General features: G+C 45.4%; 1 protein-coding gene across 2 annotated transcripts in view; it reads right to left on the bottom strand.

Moving 5' to 3' along the window:
* LOC135228989 (pseudouridine-5'-phosphatase-like) overlaps window positions 1-24899 on the bottom strand; it is a 90584-nt gene that overhangs the window by 35087 nt on the left and 30598 nt on the right. For both annotated transcript variants that reach the window (XM_064278731.1, XM_064278732.1), the window contains exon 2: window positions 15845-16063. In XM_064278731.1, coding sequence (XP_064134801.1) covers window positions 15845-16063 — 219 coding nt within the window. The remainder of the gene's footprint in view (window positions 1-15844; window positions 16064-24899) is intronic.

Below are 24899 nucleotides of genomic sequence, written 5' to 3'. Positions count from 1 at the left end.
CAGTTGCTAAGCAAAAAGGTCGGCAGTTTGAATCTACCAGGTGCTCCTTGGAAACCCTATGGGGCCGTTCTACTCTGTTCTACAGGGTCGCAATGGGTCAGAATCGACTCGATGGCAATGGGTTTGGTTTTTTGGTTTTATGTGACCCACTGACCTGCCAAACTATTCCATTACTGTTTAAAATTTACTGGAGTCATTTCGGAAACCCTGGTGATGTAGTGGTTAAGTGCTACGGCTGTTAACCAAAGGGTCGGCAGTTCGAATCCGCCAGGGACTCCTTGGAAACTCTATTGGGCAGTTCTACTCTGTCCTATAGGGTCGCGATGAGTTGGAATCGACTTGCCAGCACTGGATTTTTTTATTTTGGAGTCCATTTCATGGGCTCCATGTACTTCCTCCCTCCCTTTTGCCTTCGAGTCAACCCCGACTCATTGTGACCCCACACATTACCAAGTAAGGCTGTTCTCCACGGGTTTCCTAAGCTGCAACTGTACGGGAAGGAGCCCTGGTGCCGCAGCGTGTAAGCACTTGCCGGTGAAACAAAAAGCCCACAGTTCAGACCCGCCCGCTGTTTTGAGAAGACTGCGGCCCAGGAAACCCTGTGGGGCAGTTCAGCTCTGTCCTGCAGGGGCACGTTGAGTCAGAGTTGACTCGATGGCTGTGGGTTTGGTTTGGTTTTTGGTTTTTAATCTTTACAGAAGCAAATCATGAGGCCCTTTTTCTCACATCACTGGGTGGGTCCAAATGGCCAACCTTTAGGTTAGCAGCAGATCGCAAACCATTTGTTCCACCCAGAGACCCAGGTGCCTAGACCGAACCTGTTTAAGTTTTTCTCTTTTTTAATCATTCCACACTTCCGTCTTCCCACACCCCAGCAGTCTGTCTCCATGTTGCACCGGATTGTCCAGGACAGAGTGCTTATTCACTTATAGTCACCCGCCTCAGCGAGGCCGTAAGTCCAGAGACAGAGACCAGAGACCAGCCGCCACGTTCTTCCAAAAATATGAGCCTGTTGAAAGCATAGCACTGTCACAGCACGCGGTTCACTTCTGTGAGCACAGCAACAATTGGGAAGGCGGCACAGGGCCAGGCGATGTTTCCTTCGGTTGTGCGTGGGGTCACGACGAGTCAGAGCCAACCCAATGACATCTGTCTGCCTATCTACCTACCTGTCTAGCTACCTTTCATCAATCTATCTACCTATCATCTATCTATCTACTTATCATCTGTCTGTTTCCCTGTCTATCTATGTATCTGCCTGCCTGTCTACAGGTCTGTCTACCTGTCTATCCACCTACCTATCATCTGTCTGTTTCCCTGTCTATCTATGTATCTACCTGCCTGTCTACAGGTCTATCTACCTGTCTATCCACCTACCTATCATCTATCTATGTATCATCTGTCTATCCGTATGTCTATCTTTGTATCTATCTATCATCTATCCATCTGCCTGTCTACCTATCATCAATCTACCTGTCTATTTTATCTATCTACCTACCTACCTATCCATATATCACCACAATAATGAGGTTTACTGGAGCATATTTGCTGCCTAAATAAACAATTGCAAACGTTGATATTTTAAATAAAATGCACATGTTTATGCTGTACAGAGAATACTAACAGATTCAAGAAAAGCCTCCCCCTGTGAACTGAAATAGCTTAGTGCTATGTTTAATGACCTTCCCTTTCATCATTCGATATATTCCACAAATATTTACTGAGAGCTCCAAATAGATCAGCTGCATATGAAAGGGGTGGGTGTAGTCTCCCGCTGCAAAAGACAAAACCTGAGAAATCCCAAATATTCTGGTCTACTGCAAGAACCACCTTGGCGCTCCCGACAGGCTCACATAAACCACAACTTGCTACGTCATCAACTGATACAACAAAAATGAAAAAAGCTCATGTTCAAATGACTGACCTGAATCAACTGACATTCTATTGTATGTGCTACACACATGTACCCAAGAAATGTCAAGGTACCAGTCCCTGCTGCTACCACTACCCTCCAGTCGTAAGAAGGGAGGGAAAGGAGAACGGGGGAAAAGGTAGCGTGCCTAACCCCCCAAGCTTTTCCCAGGAATAAAGCAAACCATCCACTGAACGAACTGTGGCAAGCATCTCCCCATGCAAAATCCTGAGACCACAAAAGTCAATCCTAGTCCCTGAACAGAAGGGTTATCAACAGACGCCCAAAAGATGGCACCAAAGCAGACTACAGGTTCTGTGAGGATTTACAGAGGCTCACAAAGATACAAAAGGAGCCCTGGTGATTGAACGGTTAAGTGCTTGGCTGCTAACTGAAAGGCTGGAGGCAAGGTTCACGGGATGGCTCCCCAGGAGAAAGATCGGGTGATCTGCTTCCGTAAAGGTTACAGCCTTGGAGACCCTGTGGGGCAGTCCTACCCTGTCCTATCAGGTCACTATGAGTTGGAATCAACTTGATGGCACACAACGACACTAAAAAAACCAGGTACAGAGTATTACTCTTACACGGCTCCGTCCATATTTTATTCACCAGCACGTGATCACGCTTAGATTTGGCAAGTATTACCAGGAACTGTGAAAATGGAAAATTCCCCTCCTGCTTTCCTGTGACACTTGTGCTCAGACTCAGGTTAGCAAGCCAGTGATAAGCAGACATTCTAACTGTGCAGCTGCTCCACAGGAGAAAGATGTGGCGACCTGCTCCCGCAAAGACTTCAGCCCAGGAACCCCCACGGGGCAGTTCTACTCCATCATGTGGGGTCGCTAGGAGTCAGGATGGAGTCAACAGTACACGACAACACTCTAAAGGTGAAGTACTCCATTCCACTCTGGGAGGAAGGGTCTGGAAAGATTTCCAGGAGGGGATGGTGAATGAGCTAGGAGTCAGCAGGCATGGGTGTGCCAAGCAGGCGAGGGTGGAGAACGTTTTTAAGGGACATCGACAAAGAAAAATGACAGGGAAACAGGAAACAGCATACAACTGGGGCATTCAGGAAACGCAGATTGAGCACAGGGCGGGGAGAAGGTGAGGCCACAGAAACCCAGGAGTCTGGGCAGGGTTTTCTGTTCTGCAGGGTGCAAACAGTTAAGTGCTGGACTACTTACTACCTGGCAGGTTGATGGCTCAAGCCCACCCAAAAGCCCTGCAGAAGACAGGCCTGGTGACCTGCTTCCGAAACGTCACAGCCTTGAAAATTCTGTGGAGCACCGTTCTACTCTGCACACATGGGGCCTTCATGAATCGAATCGATGCAATGGCAACCAGAAAGAGGCGGGAGGGGTAAGCTACTAAAATTTTCTTGGGCCTAAGGAATTAAATCCACAGAAACTCCCAATAGACAAAAGTACATATATAAAAATAAAGTCAATTTGATATACCTACATGCTTAAAATCTCATTAAAAGCCTTTTAAATGGGTTGTGCATACTACAGAGAAAACATAGTTTAGTAAGATTCATACAATCCATGGGGTGGCCAAGTTGGAAGTCTGACATTATCTTCTGCAACATGGGACATTCAGAAAACATTATTTTCAAGCCAGTTAATAGGAGAAAAGTTAATTGGAGACACGTCGGCAATTTCACCAGGACATTTGGTTTCAATACAGAAAGTTCTTTCATCCCCATAATACAAATAGTGGACACTTCGCTGGAAGTCCCCACCCTCTCCCACTTCACTTCCATCCCCAAGCCGAACTCTGCCATCTTGGACACAATTTGTTGTTCAACCTCCACGGGACACATGTCATTTGCAAATTCTGATTTCAATTTGGAAAATTCAGAACCTTCTATATTTATTTTAAAAAATAAGTGGCTTTTGTTCTTTCGGATGATGTAACAGACGAGATGGGGGTGCAAATGGTTGACCGACTCACTACTAACTGAAAGGGTGGAGGTTGGAGAATACCCACAGGAACCTGGGAAGAAAGGCCTGATGAGCTCCTTCTGAAAAATCTGCCAATGAAAACTCGATGGAGCACATTTCTACCCTGAGACCCATGGAGTCGGCTTGAGTTGGACTCGACTGAACGGCAACTGGCTTTTTACTGGCTTAACAGATGAGATGTCGTCAGAGAAACTTGGCCACGTTTTACTTCAACGTGTCAGAAAGAAATGGCATCAAAACTTCTAAAATGAAGTATGTGACCAATTAAAAAGACATGAGGACCATCAGGAGCTTCCTGTCCCTCGTGAGGGAAACAATGCCAACATTCTTTCTGGACATGATTCCGTGTCTGTTGTCGATGATGACAAAAGAAAGCAGAGCAGAAGACCAGGCATCTTAGTCATCTGGAGTGGCTGTAACAGAAATACCATAAGTGGACGGCTTTAACAAAGAGAAATTTATTCTCTCACAGTTGAGGAGGCTAGAAGTCCAAATTCAGGGTGCCGGCTTCAGGAGAAAACCTCTCTCTGTCAGTTCTGGGGGAAGGTCCTTGTCATCAATCCTCCTGTGGTCGAGAAACTTCTCCGTGCAGGGACCCCGGGTCCAAAGGATGCACTCTGCCTCTGGCTCTTCTTGCTGGGTGGTAACGAGGTCCCTCTCCTCTCTGCTCCCCTCTCTCTTTTATGTCTCAAAAGAGACTGACTCAAGATACAACCTAATAGTGTAGATTGAGTCCTGCCTCATTAATATAACTGCCTCTAATCCTGCCTCATTAACGTCATTGAGGTTAGGGTTTACCATAGATAGGACCATTACATCAGGTGACAAAACGGAAGAGAACGACGCAATACTGGGAATCGTGGCCTGGCCGTGCTGATACACATTTTGGGGGGATATAATTCAATCCATTAACGCCAGGCAGCAGTATCTTCTGATCAATGGCTGCCTGGTCTAATTGAGGTCTCCTAGGTTTCAGCAGAACCCAGAGAGACAGCAGGGCGGATTGGAAACCTAACAGGAGAAGCACGTTTATAATTTGGACTTGTATTTCCACCAGCTTTCTTAATATCTGGAGAGACTGACCTACTATTTCAAAACACCGACTTCCTGGGGAAAAGGTTTCATTCAGTGCCATTCCATTTGCTTGAAAGCTGCTTCCTTCATGTACTAATTTGTTTACTTTGACTTGCTTTTAAGGTACTGTTTCTAAGGATCTGTCACTACAAAACCAATGCACAAACAGCCTCTTATTAACAGCCAGAGGAAAAAAATAAATTAGGAAACGTTGGTCACACCTTGAATTTTCCTGGCTCTCTATGACAACTCTGAATATGATACAGCAACGTAAACTCACTCACCGAAATAAATACTAAGGCCGTTTCAAAACGGGATCTAAGATAGTTCAGTTGATTTATCAATGTCATCCTTGGTATTCTCAACACACGCATAGAGATCCAACTTCTCGATCTTTCAGTTCTCTAAACCTGATTTCTTACCCATGACACATGGAAGCGAGCGACCCTGACCGCCTCACAAAACCAGCATGAAACTGCAAATGAGATAAGGACACTCGAAAAGGCTTTGGTTTTCGGCTCTTACACAAATATCAAGTGTCACAGGGGAAAGAAAATTGATATGCTCCTAAATATGTCCTATCAAAAACACATTCCTTCTCTATTCAACAATTAGACGAAGAGGAATTCTACACCCTGTCCTGGTGGCCCCCCAACTAATCTGAAAGTTACTAAGCCAATTAGCAGACTCCTGGAGTAAAGAAGGAGCCAGGTGGCACACAATACTGACCACCCAGGCTCCTTATTTTACTCTAAACCAAAAAGAAAAAAAAAAACCTTTTGCCTTCAAGTCAATTCCAACTCATTGAGACCCTACAGGACAGAACAGAACTGCCCTATAGGGTTTTTAAGGCTGCAACCTTTAGGGGAGCAGACTGCCACATCTTTCTCCCCCGGAGCAGCTAGTGGGTTGGAACCGCTGACCTTTTGGTTAGCAGATGACCACTTAACCACTGCGTCACCAGGGCTCCACCCCAGCTGTTAGTGTCCTTTAACTGCACCAATCTCCAATGGATACAAGAAGCCTAATTAAAAATAACAGGTTCCGGAGGCGGGACCAAGATGGCGGACTAGGTGGACGCTACCGCGGATCCCTCTTGCAACAAAGACTCGGAAAAACATGTGAATCGATCACATACATAACAATCTACGAACTCTGAACAACAAACACAGACTTAGAGACGAAAACGAACAAATACCGGCAGACAGCGACCGTTTCCAGAACTAGGAGCCAGCGTACCAGGCAGGTGAACTTCGGAGCCCAATCTGGGACAGAGCCCAGGGGGGCAGACGGCACAGACAAGGGGCCCAGCCCTACCCCCCGAACCCATCCCAGGAGGGAGTCTAGCTGGTTGGCGCGGGCGGCGTAGCAGCGCAGCCGGAGGGAGAAGCACCCGGGAGGCAGTGACTATCGTGGAGCGGGGAGAGCAGCGTCCCAGCCGGGGAGCCGTCCCGCCAGGAGTTTGGCGGGAAGCGACGTGGCGCAAGCAGGGGGATCAGCTATATTTCCCTAAAGCGACCCCGGGGCGGGGCCCACACGTTCGTGCGGGGGACGCCCACCCAGTTTGCGAGTGTGGCGTGGCGCACCGGAGGGAGAAGTCCCCGGGAGGAAGTAACTGGTCCTGGAGCAGGGAGAGCAGCGTCCCAGCTGGGGAGCCGTCGGGCTGGGATTTTGCCGTAAGCAGGCGGGGTGTGAGCGCGGGGATCAGTTATATTCCCCTGAATTGACCCAGGGGGCGGGCACACCTCGTGGTGCAGGTGACGCCCACCCAGTTCACGCGAGCAGTGCAGCGCACCGGAGGGAGAAGTCCCTGGGAGGAAGTGACTAGTCTCGGAGCGGGGAAAGCAGCGTCCCAGCCGGGGAGCCATTCCGCAGAGATTTTGGCGGACGGGGGCAGAGCGTGAACGCGGGGATCAGCTCTATATTCTGTGGTGCTATACTCCTAGCTCTCTGATACCTCCCCCACCCTCCCAAGGCGGCTTCATTAACATCCGAATACCCTGAGCCAGAGGGAGAATTCAGATAGGGATCTGACTGCATTTTTTTATTGCTGATTACCTGGAAAATCTAGTTTCCCAGTGATGGCTCGGAGACAGCAGTCCATATCAAACCACATAAAGAAGCAGACCATGACAGCTTCTCCAAACCCCCAAACAAAAGAATCAAAACCTTTCCCAAATGAAGATACAATCCTGGAATTATCAGATACAGAATATAAAAAACTAATTTACAGAATGCTTAAAGATATCACAAATGAAATTAGGATAACTGCAGAAAAAGCCAAGGAACACACTGATAAAACTGTTGAAGAACTCAAAAAGATTATTCAAGAACATAGTGGAAAAATTAATAAGTTGCAAGAATCCATAGAGAGACAGCATGTAGAAATCCAAAAGATTAACAATAAAATTACAGAATTAGACAACGCAATAGAAAGTCAGAGGAGCAGACTCGAGCAATTACAATGCAGACTGGGACATCTGGAGGACCAGGGAATCAACACCAACATAGCTGAAAAAAAATCAGATAAAAGAATTAAAAAAAATGAAGAAACCCTAAGAATCATGTGGGACTCTATCAAGAAGGATAACTTGCGAGTGATTGGAGTCCCAGAACAGGGAGGGGGGACAGAAAACACAGAGAAAATAGTTGAAGAACTCCTGACAGAAAACTTCCCTGACATCATGAAAGACGAAAGGATATCTATCCAAGATGCTCATCGAACCCCATTTAAGACTGATCCAAAAAGAAAAACACCAAGACATATTATCATCAAACTTGCCAAAACCAAAGACAAACAGAAAATTTGAAAAGCAGCCAGGGAGAAAAGAAAGGTTTCCTTCAAGGGAGAATCAATAAGAATAAGTTCAAATTACTCAGCAGAAACCATGCAGGCAAGAAGGGAATGGGACGACGTATACAGAGCACTGAAGGAGAAAAACTGCCAACCAAGGATCATATATCCAACAAAACTCTCTCTGAAATATGAAGGAGAAATTAAGATATTTACAGATAAACACAAGTTTAGAGAATTTGCAAAAACTAAACCAAGACTGCAAGAAATGCTAAAGGAGACTGTTTGGCCTGATGACCAATAATATCAGGTACCAGCACAATACAAGGTCACAAAACAGAACGTCCTGGTATCAACGCAACTCAAATAGGGAAAGCACAAAAACAAACAAATTAAGATTAATTCTAAAAAATAAATAAATACACAAAATAATACACATAACTGGAAATCAAAAGATAAACGATCACAATAATCAAAAAGAGGGACTAAATATAGGAGGCATTGAACTCTCAGATGGAGAGTGATACAAGGCAATATAGAACGATACAAGTTAGGTTTTTACTTAGAAAAATAGGGGTAAATAATAAGGTAACCACAAAAAGGAATATCAACTCCATAACTCAAGAAAAAAGCCAAGAAAAACGTAACGACTCAACAAACATAAAGTTAACCATTATGAAAATGAGGATCTCACAAGCTGCTAAGAAAAACGTCTCAGCACAAAAAAGCATGTGGAAAAATGAAATGGCCAACAACACACATGAAAAGGCATCAAAATGACAGCACTAAAAACTTATTTATCTATAATTACGCTGAATGTAAATGGACTAAATGCACCAATAAAGAGACAGAGAGTCACGGACTGGATAAAGAAACACGATCCATCTATATGCTGCCTACAAGAGACACACCTTAGACTTAGAGACGCAAACAAACTAAAACTCAAAGGATGGAAAAAAATATATCAAGCAAATAATAAGCAAAAAAGAAGAGGAGGAGCAATATTAATTTCTGACAAAATAGACTTTAGACTTAAATCCACCACAAAGGATAAAGAAGGACACTATATAATGATAAAAGGGACAATTGATCAGGAAGACATAACCATATTAAATATTTATGCACCCAGTGACAGGGCTGCAAGATACATAAATCAAATTTTAACAGAATTGAAAAGTGAGATAGACACCTCCACATTTATAGTAGGAGACTTCAACACACCACTTTCGGAGAAGGACAGGACATCCAGTAAGAAGCTCAATAGAGACATGGAAGACCTACTTAAGACAATCAACCAACTTGACCTCATTGACTTATACAGAACTCTCCACCCAACTGCTGCAAAGTATACTTTCTTTTCTAGTGCGCATGGAACATTCTCTAGAATAGACCACATATTAGGTCATAAAACAAATCTTTGCAGAATCCAAAATATCGAAATATTACAAAGCATCTTCTCAGACCACAAAGCAATGAAGCTAGAAATCAATAACAGAAAAACTAGGGAAAAGAAATCAACTACTTGGAAAATGAACAATACCCTCCTGAAAAAAGACTGGGTTATAGAAGACATTAAGGAGGGAATAAGGAAATTCATAGAATGCAACGAGAATGAAAATACTTCCTCTCAAAACCTCTGGGACACAGCAAAAGCAGTGCTCAGAGGCCAATTTAGATCGATAAATGCACACATACAAAAAGAAGAAAGAGCCAAAAGCAGAGAACTGTCCCGACAACTTGAACAAATAGAAAGCGAGCAACAAAAGAACCCATCAGGCACCAGAAGAAAACAAATAATAGAAATTAGAGCTGAACTAAATGAATCAGAGAACAGAAAAACAATTGAAAGAATTAACAAAGCCAAAAGCTGGTTCTTTGAAAAAATTAACAAAATTGATAAACCATTGGCTAGACTGACTAAAGAAAAAGAGGAAAGGAAACAAATAACCCGAATAAGAAACGAGAAGGACCACATCACAACAGAGCCAAATGAAATTAAAAGAATCATTTCAGATTACTACGTAAAATTGTACTCTAACAAATTTGAAAACCTAGAAGAAATGGATAAATTCTTGGAAAAATACTACCTACCTAAACTAACACATTCAGAAGTAGAACAACTAAATAGACCCATAACAAAAGAAGAGATTGAAACGGTAATCAAAAAACTTCCAACAAAAAAAAGTCCTGGCCCAGACGGCTTCACTGCAGAGTTCTACCAAACCTTCAGAGAAGACTTAACACCATTACTAATGAAGGTATTTCAAAGCATAGAAAAAGACGGAATACTAACCAACTCATTCTATGAAGCTACCATCTCCCTGATACCAAAACCAGGTAAAGACATTACAAAAAAAGAAAATTTTAGACCTATATCCCTCATGAACACAGATGCAAAAATCCTCAACAAAATTCTAGCCAATAGAATCCAACAACACATCAAAAAAATAATTCACCATGATCAAGTGGGATTTACACCAGGTATGCAAGGCTGGTTTAATATCAGAAAAACCATTAATGTAATCCATCACATAAATAAAACAAAAGATAAAAACCACATGATCTTATCAATAGATGCAGAAAAGGCATTTGACAAAGTTCAACACCCATTTATGATAAAAACTCTTACCAAAATAGGAATTGAAGGAAAATTCCTCAACAGAATAAAGGGCATCTATGCAAAGCCAACAGCCAATATCACTCTAAATGGAGAGAACCTGAAAGCATTCCCCTTGAGAACGGGAACCAGACAAGGATGCCCTTTATCACCGCTCTTATTCAACATCGTACTTGAAGTCCTAGCCAGGGCAATTAGGCTAGACAAAGAAATAAAGGGTATCCAGATTGGCAAGGAGGAAGTAAAGCTATCACTATTTGCAGATGACATGATCGTATACATGGAAAACCCTAAGGAATCCTCCAGAAAACTACTGAAACTAATAGAAGAGTTTGGCAGAGTCTCAGGTTATAAAATACACATACAAAAATCACTTGGATTCCTCTACATCAACAAAAAGAACACCGAAGAGGAAATCACCAAATCAATACCATTCACAGTAGCCCCCAAGAAGATAAAATACTTAGGAATAAATTTTACCAAGGATGTAAAAGACCTATGCAAAGAAAACTACAAAGCTCTAGTACAAGAAACTAAAAAGGACCTACTTCAGTGGAAAAACATACCTTGCTCATGGATAGGAAGACTTAACGTAGTAAAAATGTCTATTCTACCAAAAGCCATCTATACATATAACGCACTTCCGATCCAAATACCAATGTCATATTTTAAGGGGATAGAGAAACAAATCACCAATTTCATATGGAAGGGAAAGAACCCCCGGATAAGCAAAGCATTACTGAAAAAGAAGAAGAAAGTGGGAGGCCTCACTCTACCTGAGTTCAGAAGCTATTATACAGCCACAGTAGTCAAAACAGCCTGGTACTGGTACAACAACAGGCACATAGACCAGTGGAACAGAATTGAGAACCCAGATATAAATCCATCCACATATGAGCAGCTGGTATTTGACAAAGGACCAGTGTCAGTCAATTGGGGAAATGATAGTCTTTTTAACAAATGGTGCTGGCATAACTGGATATCCATTTGCAAAAGAATGGAACAGGACCCATACCTCACACCATGCACAAAAACTAACTCCAAGTGGATCAAAGACCTAACCATAAAGACTAAAACGATAAAGATCATGGAAGAAAAAATAGGGACAACCCTAGGAGCCCTAATACAGGGCATAAACAGAATACAAAACATTACCAAAAATGATGAAGAGAAACCCGATAACTGGGAGCTCCTAAAAATCAAACACCTATGCTCATCTAAAGACTTCACCAAAACAGTAAAAAGACCACCTACAGACTGGGAAAGAATATTCAGCTATGACATCTCAGACCAGCACCTGATCTCTAAAATCTACATGATTCTGTCAAAACTCAACCACAAAAAGACAAACAACCCAATCAAGAAGTGGGCAAAGGATATGAACACACACTTCACTAAAGAAGATATTCAGGCAGCTAACAGATACATGAGAAAATGCTCCCGATCATTAGCCATTAGAGAAATGCAAATTAAAACCACGATGAGATTCCATCTCACACCAACTAGACTGGCATTAATCCAAAAAACACAAAATAATAAATGTTGGAGAGGCTGCGGAGAGATTGGAACTCTCATACACTGCTGGTGGGAATGTCAAATGGTACAACCACTTTGGAAATCTATCTGGCGTTATCTTAAACAGTTAGAAAGAGAACTACCATACAACCCAGAAATCCCACTCCTCGGAATATACCCTGGAGATTCAAGAGCCTTCACACAAACAGATATATGCACACCCATGTTTATTGCAGCTCTGTTTACAATAGCAAAAAGCTGGAAGCAACCAAGATGTCCGTCAACGGATGAATGGGTAAATAAATTGTGGTATGTTCACACAATGGAATACTACGCATCGATAAAGAACACTGACGAATCTGTGAAACATTTCATAACATGGAGGAATCTGGAAGGCATTGCTGGGCGAAATGAGTCAGAGGCAAAAGGACAAATATTGTGTAAGACCACTATTATAAGATCTTGAGAAATAGAAAAAACGGAGAACACATACTTTTGTGGTTACAAAGGGGGGAGGGAGGGAGGGAGAGGGCTTTTTATTGATCAATCAGTAGATAAGAACTGCTTTGGGTGAAGGGAAAGACAACACTCAATACAAGGAAGGTCAGCCTAATTGGACTGGACTAAAAGCAAAGAAGTATCCGGGATAAAATGAAAGCTTCAAAGGTCAGCGGAGCAGGGGCTGGGGTCTGGGGAACATGGTTTGAGGGGAATTCTAAGTCAATTGGCAAAATAATTCTATTATGAAAACATTCTGCATCCCCACCTTGAATTGTGGCGCCTGGGGTCCTAAATGCCAACAAGCGGCCATCTAAGATACATCAATTGGTCTCAACCCACCTGGAGCAAAGGCAAAGGAAGAACATCAAGGTCACACGACAACTAAGAACCCAAGAGACAGAAAGGGCCACGTGAACCAGAGACCTACATCATCCTGAGACCAGAAGAACTAGTTGGTGCCCGGCCACAATCGATGTCTGCCCTGTCAGGGAGCACAACAGACAACTCCTGAGGGAGCAGGAGAACAATGGGATACAGACCCCAAATTCTCATAAAAAGACCATACCTAATGGTATGACTGCGACTAGAGGAATCCCAGAGACAATGCTCCCCAGAACTTCTGATGGCACAGGACAGGAACCATCCCCGAAGACAACTCATCAGGCATGAAAAGGACTGGTCAGTAGGGGGGAGAGAGATGCTGATGAAGAGTGAGCTAATTAAATCAGGTGGACACTGGAAAAAAATAAATAAATAACATAACAGGTTCGGAGCTTAGCTGGTGAAGGTGCTTTGGTGATTAAGAATCGGCCACACGGTGCAATGGATCACTTTGGTGTGGCCTTTCTAGCCATGGTCTTATAACTCCTACCCAAATGATTGGGTGGGACTCTGTGCTAGGCTAATTGTGGCCCACCAAAGGGACTGGTCATTTTTGCCATCCTGCTGGGCCTGAGGTGAGCCATCCGAGAGGCAGGAGAGAGAGGACCACACCCCCACCAAAGAAGAACAGCCAGAAGCCAGCATGTCCTCTGGAGGACTCAGGACATGGAATTTGTTCTAATACCTGCTCCCTGGGAGGGCCAGATGGAGATGCCGCATTGAAGGGACCACAAAGGAGACATGGTAAGATGGATTCATGAGTACATCCTGGCCAAGCTACCAGCCTAGTGCAGTAAACCACTGTTACCATCTCGGAATTGGAACAGAATAGAACTCAGATATACCTCAGAATACAGCAAAGAATGAAGAATGCTACAAGGAAAACCGCTTCAAGGCTTGGGGAGATGAGGAAGAAGAGGGCATTGGCATGGCTGACACACGTGGGATGCCCCGTGGATTACCTCACTGAATGGACTACAGGAATGGCTGGCTCCTAACTGCATGGAGCTGTTTCCATCAGTAAGCCTTGTCGGGGTACCTCTGTGTGCATGCGGTGCAGAAAGCTGCATGCCCTGTGCATGTACCCGAGCCCAGGGTCCATGGACACATGTGTTTACAGCAGAGGCGGCTAGAGTGCTCACGGAGGGCACATGTGCATGTGTGTGCATAGGTGGGTGTACCCATGTCCAGGGTCCATGGACACGTCTGTTTACAGCAGAGGCAGCTAGCACACTCACAGAGGGTGTGTGTGCATCTGTGTGCGTAGGTATGTGTACCCATGCTTGGGATCCATGGACATGTCTGTTTACAGCAGAGGCGGCTAGCATGCTCACAGAGGGTGTGTGTGCATGTGTGTGCAAAGATGTGTGTACCCACGCCCGGGGTCCATGGACATGTCTGTTTACAGCAGAAGTAGACAGAACGCTCACAGAGGGCATGCGTGCATGTGTGTGAGCACGTGCGTGTGTGCGTGCGTTGAAGCCAAGAGCAGTCCACATGTTACCTCTGTGAACTGGGCACTGGTGACAGCAGGGCTCTTTGTAGGAATATTCTGTAGTTCCCAGGAAAATTCCATCTGGGTCTTTGGAGACGTGTATAAATACGGATCTACAACTGTTCGTCAGTCTGTGGTACTGTGGGAGCTTGCGTGCTGCTGTGACGCTGGAAACTATGCCAGCGGTATTTCAAATACCAGCAGGGTCACCCATGATGGACAGGTTTCAGCGGTGCTTCCAGGCTAAGTCAGACTAGGAAGAAAGGCCTGGCCATCTACTTCTGACAATCAGCCACTGAAAACTCTACGGATCACAACAGAATATAATCCTATATAGTGCTGGAAGACGAGTCCTGTAGGTTGGAGGACACCTAAAATACACCAAAAATCAAACCCGTTACTGTCAAGTCCATTCGGACACAGACTTGAGCATACCAACAACCGTGAAGATGGTCCAGGACCAGGCAACATTTCGTTTTTGTTGTTCATGGAGCCGCCATGAGTCAGAGCCGACTAGGTAACAACTGACAACCACAATATAAATGTCGATGATAACACATCTTTCAAATTGGATATGTTCATCTTCACACAAATTTTAAATCCAAAATTACTGCCATGATGGCAATTGACTTCTCTCTTGGTAGCAGTAACTTAAAAGACTGAGCCTTTGCCCTGTGGTCCTGGAAAAATCTTAAAATAGTACTCCAATCTCAAGCATTTTTTGGCCTGGCAACCTGTAACCTGAACACTCTTGACCTTTCCACTTCTAGCAAGAAACACTAGGAAATCACCTTGTGATGGGTCTTCAGTTAGCAAGCCTCAAGGGAGCAAAGTCATCTTTCCATTTCAGAGGAAAACTGAATACAAGTAAGGAAAGGGACAAGCAGCATACAGACACGCTAAAAAACTAATTATACCTTTAATTTCATTTTTTTAATTTAGGCTTCTTTGGGAAAATATAGTTGCTTATTTATAATCTGTTAAAGTTTTCGTAGCTGCTGAATAATTAATACGATATATAATACTGAAAAGAAAAAGGCAAAGCTGTTCATTCAAGCCAACTTTGAAGCAATTCTTTCATTGACGTAATCTACATCACTTTGGTACTGACAAAATTCAAATGTTTTCAGGCCGTGAAAATAATATACGTTATTTTAAGGGGCTAGGAAACTCCTAAGTCCCAGGGTGGTGCACAAGGTTAAGTGCTAGGCTGTTAAATGAAAGGTTGGAGGTTCGAGTCCACCCAGAGGCACCTCCCAAGAAAAAAGGCCTGGAGATGGGCTTCTGAAAAACCAGCCACTGAAAATTCTATGGAGCGCAGTTCTGCCCTGACACAAACCAGCAGCTGGAGTCGACTCCAGGAAGACTGGTTTGGATTCAGTGGAATACACTGAACCACTAGCTGCAACAATATCAACCAAGCAAGCCCCGTGGACAGCGCCTCGGAGCCTTCCGCACAGAGAGGATTTTCTGAGAAGCCATCAAGGCACAAGATGAGCTGAGTATGTCAGCGCTTAGCCTCAAGGCACAATTCACAGCGTCGGTGCTCGTGTTCACCAACGCAATCCTGAGAACAGGGAGGGGGCCGCACCTGGCAGTAGAGAGGCCGTGGAGAACACCTGTCTCAGCTTCGTCTGGCTCTCCTCCACCAGCTCCTCTTTGGACATCGGCAGCTGCAGGGCCTCTATGATAATCTCCGCCGCTTCCAACGCCTTTTTACCCATGACCAGGGACTTCACGTCCCACGAGTACTTCTTCCCATAGCGATCACATATTTCCTGAAACACCACTGAATAGAGGCGTTCGGTGTCTGCAGAGACAAAAGGGGAACGGAAATGTAGAGATTTTTAAGGCGCATGCTACACTAAGTCAATACCCATTAGGCATAGACATACATGTACGAGTCACAATCGGTGAGAGATGCGTTCACAGAGCTAAGTCAAAAGCAGAAAGCTTTGCAGGTGGTGCTCACTAATAGCGCCCCAGGCCCTTGTCTAAGTCTGCTCAAGTAAAACTGAGGGGGTGGGGTCTAGAGAATTAAATATGAGGAGAAAGCTGGAGTCTGTAGTGCTGTGAAATTATCTTTGATATAAACAACTACAGATTTGAACTGAACTATGTACTAGGGACCACAGATTCCCACAGGCATTGCTGGGTGCCCTCACGTTGGCTCAGACTCCTAGTGACCCCATGTGACAGAGCAGACCTGCCCCACTGGGTCTTCTCGGCTGTCATCTTTATGGGGGATTACCAGCTCTCTTCTCTGGTGGACCTGCTGGGTGGGTTGGAACTGTCAGCGTTTCAGCCAGCAGCTGAGCACTCATCTGTTGCACCACCAGGGCTCCTCCCCTCAGGCGCTGGGTGACATCATTACCTGGTGCTCCCCAGCACACCTGGAAAGAGTGCTACCCAGCACTGTCTCCTTGCACATCCTCCTCGCACATCCCACTACCGTGAGGAGAATCAGCGTGAATCCAACACCCCAAATGTGGAGACGGACTCAGTGCCCACCTGCCACCTTCCCCATCATTTCTGTCACCAGCCACCCACGTGGTGCTCTCTCTGACCCTAGCCACCCGGATCTGGGGCAGAGCTCACGAGTTAAGAGAACGACGACTCATGGAGAGTATTGGACCGACTGTCCCTTGGAATGCCAGATAAGCAGACACCAGGAGCAAGCCAGGGAGTCCACAGGACACCCTTCCTTTCACCTGCCGGCTTGCCCTTCTCCTTCGGGTTCGAAATTTGCTGGGGCGACTCTACAGAAATTGATACCATTATAGATTTATTATAGCAAAGGATACAAATCAGGACCGCCATAAAGGAGAGATGCATGGGAGAGGTCTGGCAGGTCGCCAGCGTGGAGCTTCACGTCCTAAAGAGGGCGTATCACCCTCCCTCCGCCAACCAGGAAGCTCTCCGAGCCTGAGGGGCCTGGGCTTTTATTGACCAGTCCTGCAGGATGGGCAAAACCATGTCTCCTGGGTCTAGCGGATGCCGGCCTCTCAGGGGAGTCTCTTCTGGTCTGGCCAGCCCCGGCTCCCAGCACGAATCTTCCAGTATGGCCTGGAAGTCCCAGACCAAGACCCTCAATTCCTCCAAAGGTTACTTCTCTGGAGCCAAGGATAATGGCCACCTTAGTCGGGATCAAGCTGAAGTCTTTGCCCCACGGGGACACATACATGTGAGTCAGAAGTGACTCGAAGGTAACAGGTTTTTTTGGAAGGCCCCCAGGGCGTGGTACTTGTCATGGCAGTCCTAGCAAGCTAAGGCAGGCTCTAGATGCTGCTAGTTTTTTGTACAGAAGATACTGCAAGTTTAAGAAAGGCGTTCCCAAGGTCACTTGTAGAGGGAGCCATATTTTAGGTGATCGCCGGAGTGAGTCGGATTTTCTGAAACCACAGGCACTGACTCTCCCTGAAGAAGGTGAATCAGAGAGGGAAGGGCCACTTCCTTCTACCTGAGAGCAGGGTCGAGACAGCCTGCGGTAATGGAGGTCACCCAGGAAGAAGCTGTTGTTGGGTGCTGTCGGGTGGATTCCTGCTCACGGCCACCCCAAGTGACAGAGCAGAGCTGCCTCTTAGGGTTTCCTAGGCTGGAATCGCTCCTCGGGAAACAAGGCCTGGCGATCTTGTCCTGTAGGGATTACAGCCGGGGAAGCCCTACAGGGTAGTTCTGCTCTGTCCTACAGGGTTGATATCAGTGGGAATTGCCTCTACTGCAGCTAGCAACAACGTCGACCCTTATGGGCGCTGATCACTGGGTGGGTTCAAAACGCCCACCTTTCGGTTAGCAGCTGAGAGCTTAAGCACTGCGCCACCAGGGCAATGGTGATCTCTACACGATGGTGTTCCCTGTGAGTGTGGGGAGGCGAGAGGGCTCCAGGGCAAGGAGAAGGGCAGACTGAGGGTGAGACAGCCCCTCTGACTTTCTTAGCATGAACATCTTTCTTCCAGGACTTGAGAGAGGACGACAGGGACAAGAAGAAAGTGCAGCCCCCATCGAATGAGGAGAACTGGAGGGCTGAAGACATGGCCGGCATCCCGGGCGAGGCTGTGGGAGGCAGCTGGAAGGAAGCAGAGCCGGGGACTCGGGCTGAAACAAGGTTACAAGGAAGAAGAAAGGCCTTTTGAAGAAACTTTAATCCTGAAGCCAGAAAAACGGCTGTGTCCATTCAAAGTGCTTCAAATCGTGTTTATTTAAAGCTTAACTAGGGCCGGATTACCCAAAAAGCAAGGTATGTGCAGACTCGCTTTTGGTACTTACTCATCTGTAAGGAACAACTTCACCTGTTTTTCATCACATCAAAGACGTGGCGGAACCCACGGGAACCGGTTCGCTATAGATTAGTAAGGAAACACAAGTAACCCTGCTTACCTTGCTTACTGTAAACCGGAGCACACCGCGCATACTGGCTCATCTGCCCCTGCGGAAATCGCCACGGAGTTTTAATTTAAACGACGTGGGAATGCAGGATTATAAAGCCACAGTGACTGCGCGGACGGTAGCTTTCGTTAACAATTCAGATAAACTTGTTCCCCGTTCTCCGTGGGATGAGGAAGGAGCCAAACAAGTAATTGAACTCCTCAGATCAAACGCTGGCTCCGCCAGCTGATGACAGCACACCTAAATGAGACAGCTTTCCAAAATGAAGACATTCTCTGGAAGCCAAAACTAAGGGCACGAAGTGGCAGTGCCAAGCCAGGAAATGCCTGCTGATGGGGTTAAGCACTTCACCTGTGTGTCTGTGTGCTTCTTAGCAGGAGACTCAACACTGCTGTGAAGCTGCTACAGACATACACACACGAAGAGAACCTTTACCTTCCCCCAGTCTTAGTCATCTAGTGCTGCTCTAACTCAAATACCACAAGTGGGCAGCTTTAACCAACAGAAATTTACTCTCTCACAGCCTAGTGGGCTAGAAGTCTGAACTCACGGTACCAGCTCCAGGGGAAGGCTTTCTCTCTCTGCTGGCTCTGGGGAAGGTCCTTGTCATCTAATCTTCCCCTGGTCTAGGAGCTGCTGAGTGCAGGGGACCCCGGGTCCAAAGGATGCACTCTGCTTCTGGCTTCGTGGTATGAGGTCCCCCCTGTCTCTGTGCTCGCTTCTCCCCTTTATATCTCAAAAGAGATTGGTTTAACACAGAATCGAATCTTGTAGATTCAGTCCTGCCTCATTAACTTAACTGCCTCTAATCCTCCCTCATTAACCTCATAGAGGTAGGAGTCACGATATACAGGAAAATCACATCAGATGACAAAATGGTGGACAGTCCACAAAACTGGGAATCATGGCCTAGCCAAGTTGACACGCATCTTCTGGGGGACACAATTCAATTTACGACGGTGAGTGAGAGAAAAGTTCCAGGTGAACCCAAACCTCCCTCTAAATCTGACCCGTCGGTGAAGCCCGCCGGTCTGGGCAACTGTGGTGGCAGCCGCAGCAAGTGAGGCAATCAGGTAAAGCAAACGGAGTAGATGAGACAGGAACTCAGCAACTCGGGCACAGGGCCTGAAGGGAGGTCTGGAGAAGGCTGGCAGCAACTGAGTACTCGGCTGCTAACCGAAAGGTCTGCAGTTCAAACCTACCGGCTGCTCTGTGGGAGAAAGATGTGGCACTCTGCTCCCATAAAGATTTACAGCCTTGGAAACCCTATGGGGCAGTTCTATTCCGTCCTATAGGGTTGCTGAGAGTCGGAATCAACTAGATGGCAGCGGGGTTGGGTGGCACAAATGGTTAATAGCTTGACTACTAGCTCAAAGGTTGGAGGTCAGAGTCCACCCAGAGGTGCCTAGGAAGAAAGGTCTGGCAATCTACTTCTGAAAAATCCACCACTGAAAACCCTACGGAATACGGTTCTACTCTGACACACATGATTAGTGTGAATATGAATATTTATACATTTCCTAATAGAAATATCAACGGGTTTGATTGTGGGTGCTGGCCCAGAGCCCGCTGAGGGGCTACGGAACATACGTATTCTAATATTTTTAAAACATTAAAAAAAAGGAAAAGGAAACCCACGTGGCTCGGCACGTTCTGGAAAAGGAACTGTGAACCCATGTACACCGCTCGTTCGTCAAGTCAGGCCTTGCCCGCGGTGCACATCTTGAACAAACCAAGTTTTCTTCAAGACATGCTTTAACAGATCTTGAACAGTTTTGCTTTTATTAATTCATTACTTCCTGTTACAGAAAAGAAAAAAAAAAAGGATGACCCAAACCCAGAATGTTTTGTTACCAATACATCAGTTCCCTAAAAACGCAAAATTAACTTCCAAGAAGGCCCTACCTTGGGTTCAAATCAGGTTGTCATAACCTAGCAGTTAGGAAGCGTGCTTGCTCTCACCCAGGTGTGGGGCAATATTTTTGAATGAAGTGAAAACCACACATTTGAAATGTGATGTGAACTGTTTTAATAATAAAAAGCCAGTATGCAGTATTTATTTTGATAAAAGTGGTGGTGGTATTATTTTTCTAAGACATTTGTATGGAACATAGTAGGTAATGGATAGTTATTTGTTGAATAGATTTAAAAAGTGGATTCTCTAATTTTGTTAACAAAACTATTTCACCACTGACTACTCTGACAGGGATCACAATAGAAGGTCCCAGACAGAGCTGGAGAACAGTGTAGAACAAAATTCTAAACCAAAAAGAAAGACCAGACTTATTGGCCTGACAGAGACTGCAGAAACCCTGAGACTATGGGCCCTGGACACACTTTCAGCTCAGTAACGAGGCCACTCCTGAGGTTCACCCTTCAGCCAAAGATTAGACAGGCCCATGGAACGGAACAAGACTAAAGGTACGTACCAGCCCTGGGGCAGGGACTGGAAGGTAGGAGGGGACAGGAAAGCTGGAAATAGAGAACCCAAGGTTGAGTAGGGAGAGTGTTGACATGTCATGGAGTTGGTAACCAATGTCATAAAACAATATGTGTACTAACTGTTTAATAAGAAGCTAGTTTGTTCTGTAAACCTTCACCTAAAGTAAAATTAAAAAAAAAAAATCACAAGACTGGGTTGTGAAAAGAATAAAAACATTCCACCACTAAACAACAAAAACCAAACCCATAGCTGTCGAGTGGCTTCTGACTCACAGCAACCCTAATGGGCAGAGCAGAGCTGCCCCACATGGTTTCCAAGGAGTGGCTGTGGATTCCAACTGCCAACCTTTGGGTTAGCAGCCAAGGTCTTAACCACTGTGTGAAACGGAGCCCCAGTGGGGCAGCGCTTAAATGCACTGGTTTCAAAAGGTGGATGGGATGGTTTGGCCTCACCAACTGCTCTGTGACACAAAGATCTCGAAATCTGCTCTCATAAAGATTACAGTCCAGAAAACCCTACAAGGTAGTTCTTATCTGTTACAGGAAGTCCCCCCAAAGGTCAGAACTGACTCTACAGCACCCAACAATAACGACAAATACCTTTACAGGCCCTGGGTGGTGCAATAGGTTAATACGCTTGACACACAACCTAAAGGTCCAATCAGAGGCACCTAGGAAGAAAGGCCTCAGTAAGGTTCACAGCCTACAAAACCCTGTGGGGGCAGTTCTACTCTGTCACAGGGGGTCACTATGAGTTGAAATAGACTTAGAGGCACTCAGCAAGTTCCCTGAACACACTGGTTGTCCCAGTGTGGGCCTGCAGTGCGTGAGGGACCCCGGGAGCTTGTCAGGAATGCAAATCAATGGTCCCAGACGGACACAGAGAATCAGATACTCTGGGGGTGGGGCCAAAGGACCTGACCCAGAATAGGCTCTCCAGGTGAATCAGACATGGCTTAAAATTAAAAACTCCAGACCTAACGTGATGTTTTTACTGAAACCCTGTGCTCCATGAAGTCAGGGATTTAAAAAGAAAAAAAAGAAAAAAATTTTAACCAAAAGTGGCTTAAATATTAACAATTACATAAATACATTAGTAGAAATTAAAGAAACAAAATGATCTCTGATCACACAAATCCCAACATTTATGCTTTGCTCTGTTACATCCCATGACCCCTTAGACTTTGATACCTTTTCCTGTTTCCTCCCCTCCCCCGAAATGAGATTTGTTAACATATTTGTAGTAAATGCAAGGTTTTTTTTTTTTTAATTGTACTTTAGATGAAGGTTTACAGAACAAACTACTTTCTTATCAAACAGTTAGTACACACATTGTTCTATGACATCGGTTAACAACCCCACGACATGTCAACACTCTCCCTTCTCAGCCCTGGGTTCCCCGTTACCACCTTTCCTGTCTCCCCCTGCCTTCCAGTCCCCGCCCCAGGGCTGGTGTGCCCCTTGAGTCTTGTTTTGTTTTATAGGCCTGTTCAATCTTTTGGCTGAAGGGTGAACCTCAGGAGTGACCTCATTATTGAGCTGAAAGGGTGTCCCGAAGTCATACTCTCAGCGTTTCTCCAGTCTCTGTTAGGCCTGCAAGTCTGCTCTTTCTTTTTGAGTTAGAATTTTGTTCTACATTTTTCTCCAGCTCTGCCTGGGACCCCCTATTGTGATCCCTGTCAGAGCAGTCAGTGGTGGTAGCTCGGCGCCATCTCGTTGTTCTGGACTCAGTCTGGTGCAGGCTGTGGTAGTTGTGGTCCATTAGTCCTTTGGACTAATCTTTCCCTTGTGTCTTTGGTTTTCTTCATTCTTCCTTTCTCCTGAAGGGGTGAAACCAGTGGAGTAGCCTAGGGCCGCTCACAGGCTTTTAAGACTCCAGACACTACTCACCAAAGTTGAATGTAGAACATTTTCTTTACAAACTATGTTATGCCAATTGAGCTAGATGTTCCCAGAGACCATGGTCCCTACAGCCCTCAGCCTAGCAGTGCAGTCCCTCAGGGAGTTTGCATGTGTCTATGGAGCTATGATGACCTCATACAAGGTATTTTTATGTAAGAAATCTTATCTACGACCCATTCTTTCTCAAGTTCACTGCCGAAAACAAGGTCAGTTAATGGGTGCTCTTGGTTAATCCAAGTTGAGTAAGTGATACTGCATAAAGGAGATCTACGTAGCAGGAAATATTATGTCCAGCATTGTACACACCCGGCAAAGGTAAGCCTCTTCAGAAAAGCTACAATCATGAGCAACAGTTCCTTTTGGCAAAGGTAAACTCTTTAACAAGCTAGTTTCTTTTAAAGAAACACTTCTCTTGGAAGAAAAATACAGACAACTTAATGGAGCACTGTGTTATGGACTGATTTGAGCCTCCAAAAAAATATGTTGTAAATCCTAACCCCTATACCTGTGGTTTGGAAACCCTGGTGGCATACTGTGGTTAAGAGCTACGGCTGCTAACCAAAAGGTAGGCAGTTTAAATACACCAGGTGCTCCTCGGAACCCCTATGGGGCATTTCTACTCTACCCTATAGGGTCGCTATGAGTCGGAACCGGCTAGACAGCAACAGCGGTTTTGTTATACCTGTGGTTAAGTAGCCCTGGTGGCGTACTAGTTAAGTGCTTGGCTGCTAACCGGAAGGTCAGCAGTCTGAACCCACCAACCACTCCTCAGGAGAAAGACGTAGCAGTTGGCTTCCATAAAGATTTACGGCCTTGGAAACCCTATGGGGTACTTCTAGTCTGTCCTACAGGGTGGCTCTGAGTTGGAAGGGACTCAAAGGCACTGGGTTTTGGTTTATACGAGTGGTTATAATCCCATTTGGGAAAAGGGTTTTGTTATGTTAATTAGGCAATATTAGTGTAGGCTGTGTCTTCAATCTCTTTTGAGATATAAAGAGCAGACACAGCAAGCAAGCACAAAGGAAGGGAAAAAACAAGCCATATGACTGTCCAGGAACCAAGGACAGAAGCTGAGGACAGACAAGGATTTCCTCCCCAGACACAGAGAAAGAGTTTTCCCCTAAAGCCAAAACCCAATGCCATCATCCCAACTCACCAACTCATAGCAGCCCTACAGGACAGAGTAGAACTGCCCCATAACACTTCCAAGGCTGTAATCTTTACAGAAGCAGGCTGCCACATCTTTCTCCCACGCAGCAGCTGGAGGGTTTGAACTGATGACCTATCAGTTAGCAGCCGAGAGCTTAACCACTGTGCCACCTGGGCCCCTTTCCCCTAGAGCAGGCACCCTGAATTTGTACTTTTAGCCTCCTGAACTGTAAGAAAAAAAATTTCTGTTCGTACAGCCACTCACTTGCGGTATTTCTGTCACGGCAGCACTCGAGAATGGAGACACACTGTATAGCTAAAGGATTACTCACCGGATTCATAGTCCTCTTAAACAAAAATCAAGAAATAAATCACCACAAAATATAAAATGATATTTGTAGCCGGTGACCCGGCCTGGAGAATAACTACGGAAGGCAGTCAACCACCATCCTGTACGTCTGGCACAGACTCAAAGGCAGACAGGAAACCTTAAGGCTGTTTAACAAACCGCCAATCCTCTGAGGGCCTGGAGCCTGAACTGCTTGGCTTGTACCCTTGGCTCCGTTCTGCAGGCCTGCTGCCTGCACTAACCCGTTTCCTCTGACCCTCATACACAAATACAGGCTGACACAATCTGTGTGGTCGGCGTAAACACTTCTAAATCAGACAGCAGGGAGGCTAGGTATCAACAAAGATAAGAGTTAAGTATGCAGGTATGCAGCCAGATAAGGAAACTCAAAGTAAACATGGAAGTGGCAAGAATCTAG

Source organism: Loxodonta africana, chromosome Y (assembly GCF_030014295.1).
Source record: "Loxodonta africana isolate mLoxAfr1 chromosome Y, mLoxAfr1.hap2, whole genome shotgun sequence".
Taxonomy (NCBI): Eukaryota; Metazoa; Chordata; class Mammalia; order Proboscidea; family Elephantidae; genus Loxodonta; species Loxodonta africana.
Note: the sequence above shows the minus strand (reverse complement) of the source record. Positions and strands in the feature narration are given on the sequence as shown.